This window comes from Strix uralensis, chromosome 18 (genome assembly GCF_047716275.1).
Source record: "Strix uralensis isolate ZFMK-TIS-50842 chromosome 18, bStrUra1, whole genome shotgun sequence".
Lineage (NCBI taxonomy): Eukaryota > Metazoa > Chordata > Aves > Strigiformes > Strigidae > Strix > Strix uralensis.
In genome coordinates this window covers 6,449,585-6,468,835 of record NC_133989.1, presented here as the reverse complement: position 1 = coordinate 6,468,835, position 19,251 = coordinate 6,449,585, and the positions used below count along the sequence as shown (strand labels likewise).

The window sequence follows — 19,251 nt, the reverse complement described above, 5'->3', positions numbered from 1 at the left end:
GCACAAAATGAGTCAGCTGTGTTATTAACAATTCAAATGAACAATATATATTGAGAAAATTGATTAAGTCGTTTATACAACTTCTAAAATGAATTTTAATAAAGAAATCTGCTGCTTAGAATTTATGACACAAATGGAAACAGCACAAGAATGAAGTCAACATTATTTAAGCAATTATCATTGACAAAAGTATCCTTAAGTCCTGTGATTGATAAGGCAGCCAGAACAAATTATTAACTTACTAAAACTGGATAAATATTACCATTATGAAAACGGACACAAAACAATAATTATGAACTTTTATTAAACACCCAAATAACACCATTATAATGGAAGGAGGACAAAACCAATGGGCAATTTTGATGAATTCAGATACGCTGACTTCTCAGTGACTGCTAGAAGCATACACTACAAAGCTGAATGAGGTCTTTATTACCGAAGTGATAATTCCCGGTCATATATTTGATTAGGCTGATTGATTAATGTCTTGATGAGGCCTTTTAGTGTACAGTGGTCTGTATCTTCTAAAATTGAATCATTTACTCTTGTAAGACAGCAAGTGTCTCTCACTAACATCCTTATCTCCTCGCCATGTGCATGGAGATACTTAAGACACCACGAGACAGTTAAAGCTCCCAAGCCCGCCATTGGTTTGGGTCACGTTAACAGCAGAACAGCTGCTGAATTAAAAAAGTCATCCTAGAAGAACAAGCATGTAGACATCAAGTATAGGGTAAAGCTGTTCATTTAATATACTAACTGGCAAAAACTATGCTTTCATTTTTAACAGACTTTTCAAAGTAACAGAAGTTAAAAGTTCCAGTCTTTAGATCTCAAACTGCAGTTCACCTGGAATGCACAGCACACAGCAGAATTTACTGCCCCTGATCATATCAGCATAACTAGCAAACACAGCTTACTCAACATGCAAACCCAAACAATTTTATACTGGTCGAATTCTGTATCATATTTATAATGAGGTTAAAGACAGATGTTAATCTTGAAATTAGGATAAGGGTTTGGCATTTTAATTAAAATTATTTACTTGTTACATGACCTGATAGCAAAATTGGCTAGTAAAGCTAGTGCTTATTTATAATGAAACGTAACATAAGAATAGCAGCATTAAAGATGAATATTTTAATAGTATTTAAGATTTTATGAACAGGCTTCCAAGTATTAATTATAAATGACAAAAAAAAATGAGTGAACACTACATAAATGGCAATTGCAATAATTGTAACTAATCATAAAAATCAATAGTACTTACTGTAATTACTCTAAGTATAGTAATTATTAATTAAGAAGTAAACCCAGTAGTTCTTATAACCTAAAAAAAGTTAGGTAATTGTATTTGACAGTTAAAATTTCTCTGATTCTTAAATGTACTATAAACATGAACTTTCCTAAATAATACAAGTGTGCTTTATTGAAGACCTAATTAAAATCAAAGTCATGGGTGTATTTTGGATCTAGTGCTAAATGTATGATCACAACCTTACATGGAAACACTTGCAATAAGGCTATTTAAAGGGGAAGGAGGGGGGAACAAAATAGCTACCACCTGCACTCAAAAAATAGTCAGCTGAAGGTGACAGAAAGTTACGCATTCCCAGAAAGGGGTGGCCCCGCACACTCTTCTACACCAGCACACTGCTGCTTGCTGCTGCTTCATTTTTGTCATGCAGCTCTATGTCTGTCCAGCTAACTGATCTGACCAAAACAAAGACAAAAGATTAGTTTCTATTCAGATCTGCATGCTGATCCAACTCACCCTACAGCCATATGGTTGCTAGAGCTGAAGTAAGAGGGAAGAAAGAAAATTATGCCCAGGACATGGGGAAAAAGACAGAACAGGCAGCATCATCCAGCTGTGAAACCATAACCCAAAGCTTGCAGGAACTTAATACTGTAACAAGCCAAAAAGGGATCTACTTCTACCACCATTTTCCACGCTCATGTAAAACTGAAGGAACTCTTCTGAAGATAATGACTTTATACCTATCGAAAACCACTGGGAAAAGAGAATGGAGCTAATAACATTAATTACTAGAAGTATGGGGCATAAACCCCTGTACTTTTTTAGCACAAAACTGTATTTTAGCATTGTGAATTTTATTAGAAACAAACCTGTTTACAGAAAGATTTAGTAAATGTTCCTTGCATTAAAAAATCATTGCCTTTCATGTGCTCACCTCAGGAAAGTATAACTAGACTGAAGTTCATGCAGCTCTCAATTCTATAGAGCTACTGAGGAATAAATTTGGTTCAGATCAGTATGAGTAAACCTGGAAGAAAAATTAAATGCAAGGTGAAACAAACCTATCTACTTTTTCATATATTACTCTGAAATTAGCTTTTTCTTCATTCTGTATGTACACGTATGTAACAAAAGAGGTGAAGGTTCCCTACAACTTTCACACTTCAGCAATGTTATTTAGGTTACGCAGCAGAAATTGCAAGAAGAAAAATGAGCACAGAAGGGCTTCAACAGCATTCAACCAGCACCTTTTCCAACTTCCTAACTGGACACAGTTACACACTTCAAACTAGTCAGTTACAACCAGTGAAAACAAGGAAGACCAGAGTCTGTTTGTGCGTTTCTTGTCCATCATGTTGAGAATCATTTCACAAGTCATTTCTGTTTTCTGTTCTCTTGGCACTACTGTTTCTATTCTGTCTAAAACAGGAACAATCTCACTGGTACAATGTTCATTTTTCACAGTGGAGACATCCTGGGACAATTCCAGATCAACTTTGAAAAAAAAAATTAAATATTGTGATGATTAACCAGAAAAACAAGTATTTCAATAAATTTAACAAATAGGCAATTTAATTTAGTGGACAAAATACTGCCAATATATAACAACAGTGTATCTTTTATCTTACAGTTTATTTGGAGAATGAATATATTTTATGTTGAATATTAACATTCCAAGCCATGTTAGTGAGTAGAACCCACAGTATTCTTATCAGAGGAAAACTAAGCATTATTTAACTGGAAATTTAATTCTCCTATACATGCATTCTCTTTTTTAATTATTAGTAACAGCAAATCATTGACAGCACCAGTCACACAAGAAATCATTTGTAAAGCCACATACAGAATCCCACAGGCCCCTGCATGTTGTGCAAGAAGTGGACAGTGATACATGTACTTGCAAATGTCAACTTTGAGAAAAAACCTTCTGGAAACAGCACAGAAATTTCTAATATTTGTGTGAGTCAAAAAATGGACTGAGTATCTGCCTGAACAACATCTAAAGACACATTATCTTAGCTCTAGAAAATCAAGCTTTCAGATGAAGGTATCTGCAAGATATCAAAAAAATTGTTTGCACGTAGAAAAACATTAATAAACAGCAAAATCTAATTATTGCAAAAACATAAACACTGCAGCTGTAACATTTCTTTCTAACCATACCATTACAGCCTTACCAGTGAAAATAGAAGTGTCAATGCTAATGTAAACTCAGCTGCTAATATATATTCATTAGATTCAGAAAAGCTCCATTTCTTCTTCTCACTATGTCAAATTTTATCTCAGTGTCACTGGCCAGAAATCAGCATAGATACAATCTGATATACCAAAATGTAAGGTTTTAGGACACCTAGACCTTAGATATATCTCCATTCTTGTCTCTTATTCCAAAAAAATCACCTGAAGAATCCTATCAAGGAGACTACTATGGCTTTCAAACAGCATCTGGGAAGCAGAGGGGCAAAACATGACAGGATATTCTGGTCAGGCTATTTTTTTGGCCCTGGTGACGACCTCAGAAACGTATGACCAGCTCTCACCCTGCAACGGTGCAGAGATTCAGCATTAGATCAAACAGACAAAGGGAAGGCAGGATGCACGAGGATACAGGGTTCCTGCCCATGGACTGACCTAACTGAGTATCGTATATTGTGCTTTGTCTAATTCAGCAGAAATGCACATCAACGAAATTATGAGCAGACACCTCTAGGTCAAACAGACTGTACGGTGAAACTGCTAGAATATTACTACGCATGTGGTGACAGGCTAAGATTTGAAAGAATAAAAAAAATTACTTTGTATGTTTTTAAAGTTGCAAATAAGATTAAACATAAATGATTGTATCGGGAATGTACTAGTGTAACCCAGACAGAAAAGGCACTTCACTTATTGCTGTGTAGTTCTTGCCGACAAGACATCAACTGACCAATTGTCTATCGTTTCGGCATGCCAAAACCTGGACTTACTCACTTTCTGGGAATCTTAACCTAATGAGAGAAGATGAGGAAGCAGAAGGAAGAGATGGAAAGATATAAACTATGGGCCATCTTTTGGTTTATACTGAAGTTTACAAAATAAATGCTCAGTGCTCAAGAGCTATCCACAATGAGTAACACTAAGTAATTACAAGCGAGTTTGTGATTACAAAGACATGCTGAACCAAGAGCTCTATAAACTGGCCTGATCACCTCTGCAGTACAACAGAAGCATGACTCTAGCTACTTAAATCAGTAGCATTTTTATTATTATTTGATCACTATCTGGTCTGAAAGATGAACAATTTCTTTATTAAGACGTGCTAGATCTTTTGTGATTAACATGCAATCTGAGTTCTGAAATTGAAGTTTTCCATCTAGAATGCATTAAAGCAGTATAAATCATGAGCTCTTAAGAAAACTCACTATGGCTCAACTCAGTAATGATGTGTTTCGTCCTCCTTTATAAAAGCAAAGGGAATTTGTAAAAAGGAAAAGACAAACACATTTGTAAGCACTGCTAAGCACGGAGTTTAGAAAGAGGTCTGCAGGAGCAAGGGAACAGAAGCCCCAGAACGGGTACCTGAGTAATGACCCAACTCAGATGACAAGGATTTCTGACACACAGTAAAGACTGTTCTGAAGTATTCTTCCATTATTAGCACTTAAATTAGCTTCATTGTGAAACAGTAATTAAACAGCAGGGGAGATTCACTGCCTTAGCCTTTTATTCTTGATTCTAATTTACATGATTAAATTCTATTTATTCGCTGATTACCTTCTTGCTCAACACGCTTTGGGTTCTCACGGGTTTTATTTTTGCCCTTGCTCCTTTTTCTGGGTGTAGCAGTTTTTGCCCTCACCAATCCACAATTTTCAGCATGCTTATGCATATTATTTTGTTAGCATAATGAAGCATAAATATATGAATCAAATATTAATGTATGTAAGCAATTTAACACACACACAAAAAACAAATATGGTTCTGACTGACAAATTTTGGAACGCTAAGTGAAAGGCTGACTTAGTTAACAACCTCCATAAAACTCCTGAAGATTTTCCAGAATACATATTAGAATTCTGCTTTAAAGGAACATTGCCATTTGGTGGGTATAAAATCAAATTTATCATTTTCTGGTTCCTGAATAAGCAATAAAGTTTTACATGTAAAATCTGTATGTGGAAAAAAGGTTACATTTACTGTAGAAGTGTGCACAGTTAACCCAAAACCAGAGATATGTTCTCACCGCATCTGGTTTTGAAGAAGTGAATAATAATTTCTTATTTTCCTTGCTGAAGTGGTCCTAGAACTCTTTCACTTCAATTATCTTTCCAAGTTCTTTTATTTGTCTTAAAATTCACACCTCCATACTGCCTTTTTATTTGTTTTAAGATGAATACTGTATTAAACAGTAACTTCAATACTGGATTGTACAAACCAGTACCAACCCTGAAAATATGATGTGGCAGATATTTTCTACCTAAACAGGAATACTATAAAGTTCTTTATTAATCCCCCAATTTGAGGTTTGGGAGAGAAAACAAACAAGTTGTGCTGGCTTAGCATTAAGGAGTTAACATTCCAGCCAGTACACTAGTTTTTACTCTCAGTCCTTCATGACAATACAATCTGCAACACTTAGCTAAAGATAACCTCACTGAGATTCCTTAGAAGGAAATATCTTACCCAGAGTGAATAGCCCTTACCACATTTAGGGCATTCATAAGCTGTAGGCTTAATATTAGAATCATGGTGCTTCCTAAAGTGAAGACTGAGAAGCTGCTCCTGTTGAAAGCTTTTGTTGCAGCACAAGCAAGTGAAGAGCTTCTCACCTGTATGGGTGTACAATTAAGCATTGTTCCTGAAACAAAGAAAATATCTGTAACGTAACTACCCAGCTCTATGACACGTGTTCAAAAAAAATCACAGGCACACAGAAAAGCGCAAGGATGTTGCACAGACTCCTTAAATATCCTTCACTGTACGCAGATGCCGCAGAACACGTTGGGATACTGCCCACTGACTCCGAGAAGGTCAGAGGTTTTCCTCCTAACCTTATTAAGGTTAGCAGAGAAAATAATCAGAATGGAGCAACGGTATATTCCAAAATATCGAGGCCAAAGCAATGCTATCCTAAATGTATTCTTTAAAATAAAATTTTCAGTTCAGACTGAATTTATTCTGTGACACTGCTGAAAATCACATTTAGGTGCAAATAGTATATTTTGTTCTCATCACAATGTCACAGAAAGTGATTGCTCTTACTTTATGCTTCTAAGCAGGTCACATACAAAAGATTTATCAAGAAGATAGCTTCAGACTTTCCAGCATTTCAATTTTACTGTTTATTTGTGAACCATTTATCTTGCAAATAAATATAACTACACTATTTTAGTTAGATTGCAGTCACGAAAGTTTTTATCTTAAGGTAAATATAACTGCAAAGCCAACCCTACCTTGCCAAGCTATCAATTGAATAAGCAAGAATTTTTCAGTGAATTTAAATACCTGCATACATGCGTAGCTGCACTGATCACATTTGAATCTTTTTTCATTTCTATGAGTCTTCTTGTGCTGAATAAAAGCAGAGTGCTCATGAAAAACAGCTTCACAGTAACTGCATTTAATTGCCACTGCCATGTAGGAATGCAGATTTCTCAAGTGGATACCTGAACAGTTATTAAAAGCAATTAATTTTAATGGTAACTTTTTGATTTCCACAATTCTGAACAAGAGTTAGACTGTGCATACCCCTGAGTAATGCACACATTGTAGAGGAAAACATAAAAAAGAACCTTCTGTGCTCTCTGCAATAGGGGTAAAATCACCAAATAGGCAATTTTTCAAATTAGTTTAAGATAACTAAAGTTGCAGCACGATGTTGTAACTTTCCAGCAAAATTAAGCAGTTAAAAGCCTAAATCTTACTGACTTCAATGGAAATCATTTAACAAATCAAATCCTTTAAAAAACTCAGGTAACTGCCTGCTTTTGTCTATACACAAAAAATAATTTGAAAATGCTATCCAAGGTAGTATTTACCATATTAAAATGAAAAGTGCAAAAATACATGAACAAAGAAATTGTATATATGTAACAATTCCACTTCTACATTCACATACATAATAGACTTCAATGGAATCTTTATTTTAAAATATAAACAGATGCTAAAGGCATCTTTGTATGTCTAAATATTTTTTTAATATAGCTTTTTCAGATATTTCTAGAAACTTAAAATTTTATATAGGTTTTTTTGGTATCAGTCAGCTATATTGCCTCAAATACAGTAAATATGCTATATTTCTAATGCACTGATTTACTAATGAAACTCTCATCTGTACAAAACCATTTTCTTGAAAAGAAGATTAATTTACATGTGAAATGTATGACTAGGGACAACTTTTACTGGTACTTGAAGCAAGTACTGTTCCAAACAAGAGTGGTTAAATTTAGTATATAACATTCCCAGAAAATCACGATGGCTTATATTTCAAGAACTGTCATTTGTAGAAGGAAAAATTTTAATTTATATTTTCAGTTACAATTATAAATTTTTATTTTCAGTATCAACCTGTATGTATATCAGTACTGTTTGATACTGTTGGCAAAGCAAGAAATTCCATTATCTGCATAAAGAATGAAGATGAATTCATGTTCAGAATTCATTCTGTTCTTTGCATTCTGGGAAAAGACCCCAACTAACTAAGAGACATTTGAGCTTACTGTATCACCTTCAATGTTTCATGAGTGTTATATAGCCAAAAAATAATCTCTGATATTGATGTAATAGAATTTAGAATTCTAAGAGTTTTGAATGCTTGAAGCATAGTAAAACCATTGTCTGCTGGACTGGTGAAGTCAAAAGTTAACTTGCGCTTTACTAACTAATGCAATTACATGTATTTCTTTAAATTACAAGGACAATGCACTCAGCAACTAAACACACAGTACAATTTTAGATTAAGAGGTAAAAGTTGATTTGGTATATGCAAAAAACCATATATACTAAAACATGCAATCTATTTTAGTTTCTCGTATGCTAGACGCATATACACATTTCAACTAGAGCTGAGAAAGAAACAGAACGTGAGAACTGAAATGGGTTTATACAGATCTGACCATTTTCTGTGGCTTTGAGGAAAAAACTTTTCAGTACAACCTGGACATATATTTTTGTGAGATACCTTCTTACTGAAAAACAGAAGGTCACTATGCCACCGGTATTGAACCAAAAAAGAAGTGCTACTTTGCATTTTAAACAAATTAAAACATCAACCACAAGATGTCACCACATCTCCTTGCAGGAGGAACTTACCTGTAAAACAATAAATATATTTCCCATAGAAAAATTCTGCAATGATATAAAGTCATATATATTTTGTATCATTGTAAGCAGTGAAAATTAGAGATTTCACCTCTAATTATCTCTACATTTAATTTTCAATTTTTTCCTTTAAACTCACACAGGTCACTTTTTTGTGCAATAAAGATACTACAATGTGGACACTGGTATTTTGGCACATTTTCTCCATGCTTCTGTAACATATGGATTTTCACAGTACCACTTTGAGTGAATTTGGCCTGGCAAACATAACATTCATAGGGTTTTTCACCTATAAAAAACATATTAAAATAACATATACTTAGAAACTCTACTTATCTGATACAAATTCAAAATTCCCACAGATCTCAACACCCATGTTCTAACAGCAACAGTCTCCAGACCAACCAAAATGTTACTGTTAGTTGACAATGCACAAAAGGCTAAATAAGTTTATGTAAGTTGACATAGCTGATTACAATGCAAAAACTTAGCTTCCAGAATCCGCAAACTGATGAAGCATAAAGCCATTAATATTATTCTAAACTATTAATAAAGAATTATTTTTAATTAACTTCTATTCTGTCTTGAGTGTACAAAAATGCAGAATTATCCTCAAATGTGCCAGGAAAGAAAGTTAACAGCTGTAACAACATCATGATAAAAGTGATTCAACACCAGTCATTGACAATGGTGGAAAAGAAAGCCGTAAATTATTTTCTTGCCTTTCTTCCCCAAAAAGTCACATCAAGTGTGAATATCATCAAAAATTACAACACTGTCAATTGACAGAGTCTAATAAGAGAGAAACAGCTAGAGCTGAGGACGCAACATGCACACAGATTTTGAACCAACTTCAGACTGGTTCTGTGGACTAAGTCCCTACCAGTCTGGATAACTCTTGGACTTTTCTGTTTGGACTCTTCTGTTGACTCTCATTAAAAAAGAACTCGGTTTAATTGCACCAAACTGCCTCAAGATACGAACCAAAGCATGATAAGTGGGGATATCTGGAAGACTTAATTCAAACCACACTCTCACACTCTCAATTCAAACTAAAACACTAATCATAACATACATTACATATCATAATTATGCTAAGTAAAACCCTGAAGTATATGATAGATACTAACTGCCTTCTCAGAAGGCATGCACATTACAGAGCCATGATCAGAATGCGCTGCTTTCAATGTCAAAACAATTTAATTCTTTGCTGACCAAATTCATTACTAGCAATTTGGGGCCACAACAATGTCTATGTTTTGAACAGACATTTTAAACTCTCACATCAGATATATCTCCACATAAAATTAACTAATTGAGAAATAAAAGTGCCAACTTGATCCGCAGAAAACAAGACCACATAAGTATTTTTCTAGTATAAAAAAAGTTTAGGAAGAACATACAGACAGTAACTACTAGCACTGCACAGCTAGACTTCCAACAGCCATATCCAGAAAAGTGAAAGACAACACCTTTTCAGGCATGTTTTTACTCAAAATCACAAATGAAAAAAAGTGCTAATTTTAGAGTCTGAAATTAGTTCACTCTAACTCTATGAGTGTTAAGGGCCTAAGGACACAGACTTGATCACTACATCAGAGTCCTACCTGAATGAGTTACCATGTGCCTTTTCAGTTTATAAGCATCTTTGCTAGTGTAACTGCAAAAGTCACAGGCATAAGGACGCTCTCCTGTGTGTGAGCGAGTACGTCATTTCATTTTGCTTGCCTAGTATAAAAATAAGAACTTTTCTGCAGTAACATTTACATTAGGGACATAATCAATTAATATATAAGAAATTTTACAAAATATATCTATTGCAATTTTTAATATTTCATCAGTCCCAGAATTAGTGCTCTCCTGCCCCGCCTCTTTTTTCCTGTGCAATGAGCCCGTTGTGGGTTTAGGTAACATTTCTGCACTCTTTCCCCAGATGATCTTACTTCCATGTTTAGTGTAAACATAAACAAAATAAGACATTTTATAATAAGAACATAAAAACTAGAATTTTAAAATCAGCTGAAGGGGATACCTACTACCTTCAGGGTACCTGGATATGCCAAACATAAAATTCTTTGAAAATACTCAGGAAAATAAATGAAAGACCAAACTCATTAACCAAAGCCTTTATTCACCTTCAAGTCTTCAAGCACTTTCATGGCAAAAGTTTAATTCATTCTACTTTTTTTTACTGTTCTTGTGATATGTTCTACATAAATATTGTAGGTACGCAAACTAAAATTAGGAGTTACCTAATGATCAATTCCTCCATTTATAAACATACTTAATGAATTCACTGCTAGATCCATTCAAACCTACATAAATAAACCTACACTTAAATAAAATTAAACATGATAACCAATCTTTGCTATACAAAAGTAAAATCATATGCATGGTATTACTAGGGAACTCCTTCAGCTCTCGTCATTCAGGTAGAGCTTACAGTAATATTTGTGAGAGCTCTGCAACAGCAATGAGTACTGAATACTTCCTTATCAAACCAAGAGAAAGAATAGGATACTTTAATATAAACTGACAAGGTTTTTAAAGATGCAAGCTATCCAAAATCTAATTAATAAGATAAGGTACGTGGAATAAAGTTCAGGCTTGCTTACAGCTTTAGATATGGACACAGCACATAAAAAATTTAGATACTGAATATCCACTAAACTGTGACAGTGATTCAATCATAGGTGACTGAGTGATTCAATCATAGGTACATGACTGAAAGACTATTTTTTCCAAGTGAACCCTTAGGCAGCCTCTAACTTTTTTATTTCTAGATTAAGAAAATTTCAATCCTGTAAAAAAACCAAACATCATCAAGTGTATAAACACAATACATGAGCTTCATTGCAGACATTAGCCAGTCTTGTCCTGCAGGATATGGAATGAAGAATAAAGGAGGACCAAGTATGCTTCTGTAGGATCAAATTCACACAAACGTATTGCCTAGCAGCAATTCTACTATAATTAAAAAAAAAACCACCTTAAAATGTAACTAGTTTTAAACAGCTAAATAATTGTACAAATACTAATTTGAAGCAACTCATTTATAAATATTACTACATGGACAAAGTAAGGATTCAAGGATTTCAGATTACTTGTTCCTTGTCTGAGGGGTGATGGGGATGAAAAGATGTGCATACAAATAAAATGCATGTCACTACAAAGCTTTAGTAATCAGCTGTCTTGCAGTCGTACTGCAGTCACACAGCAGAGCAGTTCAACCCATCAGAGTGGTCCAAGGCCATTAGCAGAGCCTGGAGGTCTTTGCTTCGATGTTATTATACAAGGGCCACTGATTCCTGGGATCCAGCAGATATCCTGACCTTTACGGTCTCTACAGTCCTTTTTCACAGTACCGAAGCATTACAGCAACCACACGTTTGGCGGTTCCTCCCAATTCAGAATGCATATATCCACCCACATCACAAGCCAAGTATTAATACTGTAGTGTGACATCTGCAACTACCTCTATAATGTATTAAGTTGACCTCCTATAGAAATCTGACAATAATCAAGGATGATATAGTCAGTACAATATATGCACAGGAAGGTCCCAATTTAGTAGAAACTTCTCAAGGTTAAAAATCTGCGCAAAAATGTTGTAACTAAAACCTTAGTATGTGAAAGCTTACAAACCCTCCCAAAAGATTCAGTTAAGGCTGTGCTTACTTCTACACAAGAATATTTACACAATGAACACTTGAAATGTTTTTCTAAAGTATGCTTGTAATGCCTATGTCGTGAAAGCTCACCACTGGTCACAAATGCCGTATCACAGTCACTGCGTTTATAGGGTCTGGTCCCTGTAAGAATACACCGTTTCTTAGAATTTTATTTAACACCACAGCAGTATGATTTGTCTGCCTTAAATCAACATGCACAATTTTTTAATAGAACCTCTTCGAGATTCTGAATTTTTATATACAATAAAGGTACACTGTAAGTTTATTATAAACACGATTTATCAATTTGCTTCATATGGTTATATAGCAAAACGAAAATATCACAAAAAATTCTATTATGCACGCAAGAATCAGACACAACTGAAGTCAAAATTCAGTTGACAAAAATTTTTAGAATGGTATTTAAAAAAATAAAATGACTACATACACTGAGAGTTACTAACTACAGACCATGTCTTTTTAGTGTGGAACACCAAACAAAATCAGAGAAACTTCTGAGCACAAAATGATCACAGAATACAGCTTTAAGACAAAGTAATTTGCCTGTTAATTAAATTTTGCAGACAACATGTGAAATGAAGTATTTTCACACATTAGATACCTGTATGTACATTCACATGGTTATGCAGGAGAGTAACTGTACAAAAAGCCTTAAGGCAGAGGTGACACACATGACGTTTCTCATCAGAATGGGTTTTCAGATGATGCTCAAGACTTGATATGCTGAGTGTGGTGAACGTGCACAAACCACAGCTGAAAACTGCTTTTTCTCCTGTGGGAACAAAGACATATTTAGATTGTGCAAGCCACAAAATAATGACTACTTTTTCAAAAAATAGTACCAATTCCAACACAGTTCCTCTAACTTGGGTAAAACTACTTCATACTTCTACATAAAAGAACTTGAAAATGCATTACAAAAAACCAAGCTGTCAGAAATTATTGTATCTATTTAAGACTTAAGTGATTTGCCCAAAAAATAGTGCCATGTGTTAGTCATACAGTTTAGAACCTAATCCCAGGAAACCTCACTCCTAGCCTAGCTCTCACCTCCAAGACAGGATGAAACTTCCTCTCTTGCTAGCATCATTAAGACATGGTTTATCAAGGCACTTACAACCTGTGCAACACATTTCTTGATGACAACTGTATAATTAGTACTAAGTAAGCTTGTTCAAAGATTTGAACATGGCAGGTTAAGCTATTCTCAGCTTTCTGGTAGTGCTGAATCCATAAAGTGTATGTAAAAAAACATCATGATGTAAAAACCTCTTTAAAATTATTAGTTGAATTTGAGGAAAAAAAGATCAATTCCTTGAAGAAATCACAGGATAAAATTATGCTTTTTGGATTACATAACATTTCCAAGTTCATGGCACAGCAGTAATGAATTTCTTTTGAGCTTAACAAGTTAAGAGTATATGTGCAACACTTTCAGTTTTGAGGAAGATTTGAAACTGCGAAATGGCAAATACGTCATATTTGAAGAGCCTTTCCAGAACAGTTGTCTCAGCTCCCAAGTGCACTCTCTGTAATGATTTTCATGCTGAGACCAAAATGTATTTTATACAATGCTTTATACCACACAGAGATGTGCAGCTAACACTTCAATAACAGCAAACAAAAACACTTTATTATTTATTCATTGTGGATTCATGCCCACACAAAAGAACATTGTTAGATTTGTTAAAGCTGCTCAAATATGCTTCCTATAAACACAGTAACTAAAACAAGGACATTAACTATTTGTAAAATAGCCGTACTTTAAACAACCTCAGGCAAGATACGTTAATATCCAGATACTATGAAACACACATTTACAGACTCTTCAACATTACTGATGTCATCCAACTTTTACAGTATACACATACAGTTTCTAGGGAAACAGTTGCTTATACATTCCTTTCTAAATCAATACTTAACTTCTGCAACATACTTTTACGTTTCTAAAATCTTAAATCAGTCATTTTCTATAACTTAGGTTTTGGGAGATAACTTTTGCCCACTACCTTCAGCCAGCAACTTGGTACCACCCTCTTAAACTCATCCATAAACCCCTGAACAAGCACGTTTTGAAGCTGAATGAGGGAACTAAAAGACTAAGTAAATTACTAGGTTTATTCAAAGGCATTTTATACAGTATTCACTTTGAAACCTCCCTGGAGGTTTCAAATACCACATACTGTTCAAAATACGATTAATTTCTAAATGCCATCCAAAATGTCTCTCCTGAACACACCACAGATGACATCAGCCAGAACAAGTATCTTTTATCACTTATGGCTGAAGGATATTATTCCTTCTTCCAAATTTCCACAGAATGTTAGATTTAACCTAATCTAAACTTAATTAACACTGTGAATATTTAATATAAAATTTCAACCTCACTTCAAAATCTAACTTAACTTATGTTATCTAAAAATGAACTACAGTTTATTAACTTTTTACCTTTTTTCTGACGTGGAGCACAAATCCGAAATTTTAGATTCTTGGGATTTCTTGCAACTGTTTGTTCTGATGGGCTTGCATATTCCTGCTCTTTGCCTTCACCGCATGAGTCTGACAAATCATCACTGGCATTGCAGCTCTGGCTCTTTGTTTCCCCAAGAGTGAAAAGAAGTTCCTTTCCTCCCTCCTCTTCAGATGGGGTCAGTTGCTGGACCTGATTTTCAAACACATCATTATCTCTGTAAATCTATTTTAAAAATAAAACACTTTACAACTTCCTTAATCAAAGGTAGTAGCTAGTGGCAAAATAACGGAGCTATCAACAAAATACAAGCTACTAATTCATTTTCATTTTCAGCCTTAAAAGTGATGGGCAAAACGGCAACAAAAAATTGGCATTTAACATACAGCATCCTAACTGGGAAGTGAACAATTACTAAAACTGAGCCCTAACTCTTAAAAATTTTATATAAAATTTTAGAGCATCATTTTAAGATTACAGCACTGAGAACACAGAAACTTATATCCTCATTTTTTAAAAATTTAATTTCAGTACATTTACCTTTTAAAAGAAATTACGAGACAGTATGCTCTCAGTGTTTTACTAAACTAATATAGGGCTTCCGCAGCCTAATTGCAATGCTTTCTTTGTCATGTGGCAATTAACAAGGCTGTGATACCTTTTGCATTAGATAAATATGACCATACCTCAGAAATTATCTAGGGTGGCACATGAGCTTTAAAAGAAAAAAAAAATTATTATAAAACTAATAGGATAAATACCAATGTTTGCATGTCCTTTTAATAAAATGCATTTCAAATGAGACCATATTACACACCCAGCTTTAACAACAAGGACTACAGTATTGTAGTAATTCAGGAGAAGGGAAATTGTCTAAAGCTACTTAAGAGATTTAGGCTGTCAAACCAAACAGCACCAAACTGAAGAACTGAATTTAAAAACTTGTCTGAATTTCAATAGGTTGGTCATCTAGAAAGGCTAAATTTTTGCCTTTTTAAACACGGGATGACATTATAAAAATCTGTACAAAGGATTAGATACTTAAGTCCAACAAATCTGAATGCCTAGAAAAAGTAGTATTAAAGTCATAACCAAACCAGTGTGGTAGTACAAGCTAACGTATCACCATCTTCTCCACATCCAGAACTTGTACCTCAATCAGTAGCATGTCTGGTGGTTTCTCTGTTGGCTTGCTTTCTGAACTCTCTGCTTGCCCTTTTTCTTGCAAAACGTTAATCTGCGTCAGCCCTAAGTCATAAAAACCACAGATACCCTCCCGCACACTTCGAGCCGTGCCTGCCGGCACACCCTGACCCTGCTGCTCCACCGGCCGCGGCACAACTGCCCCGGCCCCCGCCACCCCCTTCTGCGGGAGGGCAGTTATCTGCCAGACCCCCTCCAAATCCTCTTCCCCTGCCGTCAGACACACTGTCTGTAGTGCCAGCAAGTGTTTTTCACTCTCTTCAGGAGACAGGCACCGCTCTGGGGGGAGACTTGCCCCCGTCCGCATGTCGAGTCCCGCACTGTTGTCACTGGCACTGCTCCTCTCCTTCACTCGGGCTACCCTGTCCCCGTCACACTCTTCTGTCCCCGCTTTTTTCTGCGTCCACGATTTAGATGAAAGGCTCCAGCCGCCCTAAGGCCACGTACGTTGCTGAGTGAACCTGTTCAAAAGGCGAGGTTTAAAACAAGGCCAAGTCCCAGGCTTTCAAGCCCTGCCTCGCACTCCAGCCCCTGGCCCACCTCGCTGTCCTGCTCGCCCGCGCACCGCCCCCGCCGCCTCACTGCCCACCGCTGCCCGCAGCCCCACTCCCAGCGCCGCCCGGCCGGCCCTCACCCCCCGAACCTCCCCCTGCTCCTCGGCCAGGGGGTCCCCCCACCCCAATCCACCTCACGGCCCCGCAGCGGGAAGGTTCCCACCTGCCGCCCGCCGCTGCGCTCCTCCGGCGGCGGCGGGCCCAGCCCCCGGGTTGCGGGCGTTCGGGCGGCCCCGGCAGCCGGTGGGCAGCGATGGTGGCCCGTGCACTGAGGCTTCCCCTCAGGGGACGGCGGGCAGAGAAGGGGCTCTATGTCGGGGGGCCCCGTCCCTCTTGTGCACCGCGAGTTGGAAGATGGCGCGCCCCCAGGGAGGAGTCTCCCCCTCAGCCGCAGCCGGGGGCGGGAGACCCACTCGTGAGCAGCGTCTTCCGTGGGGGAGAGCTGGCTCCTCACCTGGTAATTCCCTGAGGGGTGCAAGGGCCTGACACGGGCGAACCTCCCAAGGCCTGCCCGTGCCCGACGCTTAGCAAAGAGCCCTTCCCACAGTGAGGGCACGGCAAGTCCGTGCGGCCCGGCAGCAGGGCCTTCTGTAAAAGCCGCTGCCATTTTGTCACGCTCGAGTCCTAGATGAAGATCTCTCGGTCTTAATTGTAGGCCCTTAACCTTCTGCTCCCACTTGGCTGGAGACCACGGGCTGAGCTCAATTGGTTTCCCCGCTTGCAAAACATTTGAAGTACTTCCCATGTTTCTCTCGCGGAAACACTTCAGCCTGGGTGCCATGGCGCTGGAGTGCTGCTGAAGAGCTGGCTGGCTGCTAGTGCCGCAGCATCGCTTACCCTGGGAGCTGAAGTATTTTACAAAATTGGCTGAAGTACGTTTGCAGAAGCAGTAGAGCCATATATAAGCATCATTACACTATAGGCCAGGATTGGTTATTCAATGAGAACAAGAAGTTTTAGACTTAAGAGTTCTCCATAGGCATTGTAAAAATGGCTTTGAGGTAACTTGTACAATTTGAGAGACTTAACATTTAATCTTGTGTACCCTTCTAGACTAGCAATTTCCAGCCATCATACATTTTATAAGGCCCACTTACTATTAATACTCTATTGTACACTAGTGCAAAGGACAGATTTGGAGCTTTATCTCTAAATATTAGTTCAGTGCGTTGCAAAGTACAGTACATTGCAAAGTGACTATAGCCCAGCGTGGTCCAGATCCTGCTAAACCACGTACTGAACTTTAAACAAAACAAAACCCCTAACCAGTTGTGTAACCCACCCATTAAAACTGGCATTTGTGAAATATCCTTAGCACAAAGTAACAGCAAATGCCACTGGCCTGTTTAGCTGTATTATTCCATCAGACAAGCTGGTGTTTTGCACAAAGCCAATATTATATGGTGTGTTTCTGAGCACAGTTAACACTGCCGGGTACCCAGGAACCATGTGTCCCCTTTTCCACTGAATTTGGCAGGGACATTATTACTATATCTGTGTTTTGGGTGTCTGAGATAGCAGGTGCTACACGGCACCATTGGAAAGGCCAGCGATTCTGATTACTGCAACGGATGTAGCCATGAAAAGTACATTGGCAGGGCCACTGTAACAAGTTGTAAGAATGAAAAATTAAAACCTTTACATCTTGAAAAACAAATCTCATGACAACCCTGATTTTAGGTCATTGACCTTACTGGGCCTTATTCTTAGAGACAGCAAGTTCCTGTAACTCCCATAAATACCCTTGACAACAACTACTGCTATCCACAAATCTGCAGAATCCTAAATGCAAAAGTAATACAAATTTTTTACGTTCAATAACTGCAAATTAGTCATAGCTATTATGTTACTTGGAATCAACACAAATTCAAAGCAATTATTTAAGGTTGAATATGTATTCCAGCAATTTAGGGCTGATATTTTAGTTAGATACCGCATTATTCATCACCTACAGAATCTGTGGGCTCTCGAAACCAAAGAACAGGATGCAGAATACACAATATATTCATATAATTATGCTGCTGGTGACTGTAGCCAGAGATTATACTTCTTACATATTTCTGAATCTTTTCAAGTTGCTATGTATACTATGCAATTATGATAGTTGAAAGGCACTGAGGAAAAAAGTTGTTATAATAATATATCCTCCTTTAGGTCATTTTAATGAGTTTTTCTGCACTTGAACAGTCATCAGCATCCAAGAGCTGTCCTGCCTCGTACTTCTGCATTATTAATACCAGCACCATCCATGCAGCTACAGTTAAACGTCTGTCATTATTTCCATTATAAACTGATATTTTCAAGGATTTATAACTCAAATGCAGAATAGCCCTCCAGTTCATTTTTGCTGAATTTAAAGGAACCACTTGGATGAGCAGTCTACAAACTCAACCGCATTCTAATTACTTTTTGACACAATAGAGGTTAACAGCTCCATAATGGCTGTTATAGTCTATAGTGTATACAGTGTCCAGTTACCAGTACTACCTACTGCATCGGCTATCTCTAACTCCAGTCAAGCTTCTACCCAGTCCTCTAAAAGGTCTGTTTCTTTCTATCAGATCAACAGTCTGCATGAAAAATCTATCATGAAAAGAATAAAGGACCTTTTTTTACTTTTTAAGTCATAATTATATTTTGGGGGTTAAACATACTCAGTATGAATAATGTTTGTTAGGAGTATTTTATAAGAAATATAAAGAATTTAATGTAGGCACATTCTTTTGTGCTAAAGTAATGTTACATAAAGAAACAAAATTCAGCCACAGAATT

General features: G+C 36.9%; 1 protein-coding gene across 1 annotated transcript in view; it reads right to left on the bottom strand.

Annotated features, from left to right (window-relative positions):
* CTCFL (CCCTC-binding factor like) overlaps positions 1 to 17,260 on the bottom strand; it is a 36,167-nt gene extending 18,907 nt beyond the window's left edge. Inside the window, 12 exon segments of the mRNA XM_074888147.1 lie at positions 2,702 to 2,755; positions 5,015 to 5,139; positions 5,928 to 6,077; positions 6,079 to 6,098; positions 6,746 to 6,906; positions 8,700 to 8,849; positions 10,168 to 10,288; positions 12,239 to 12,372; positions 12,854 to 13,024; positions 14,701 to 14,914; positions 15,876 to 16,322; positions 16,643 to 17,260. Coding sequence (XP_074744248.1) covers positions 2,702 to 2,755; positions 5,015 to 5,139; positions 5,928 to 6,077; positions 6,079 to 6,098; positions 6,746 to 6,906; positions 8,700 to 8,849; positions 10,168 to 10,288; positions 12,239 to 12,372; positions 12,854 to 13,024; positions 14,701 to 14,914; positions 15,876 to 16,322; positions 16,643 to 17,260 — 2,365 coding nt within the window.
* Between the last annotated feature and the right edge of the window lie 1,991 nt (positions 17,261 to 19,251).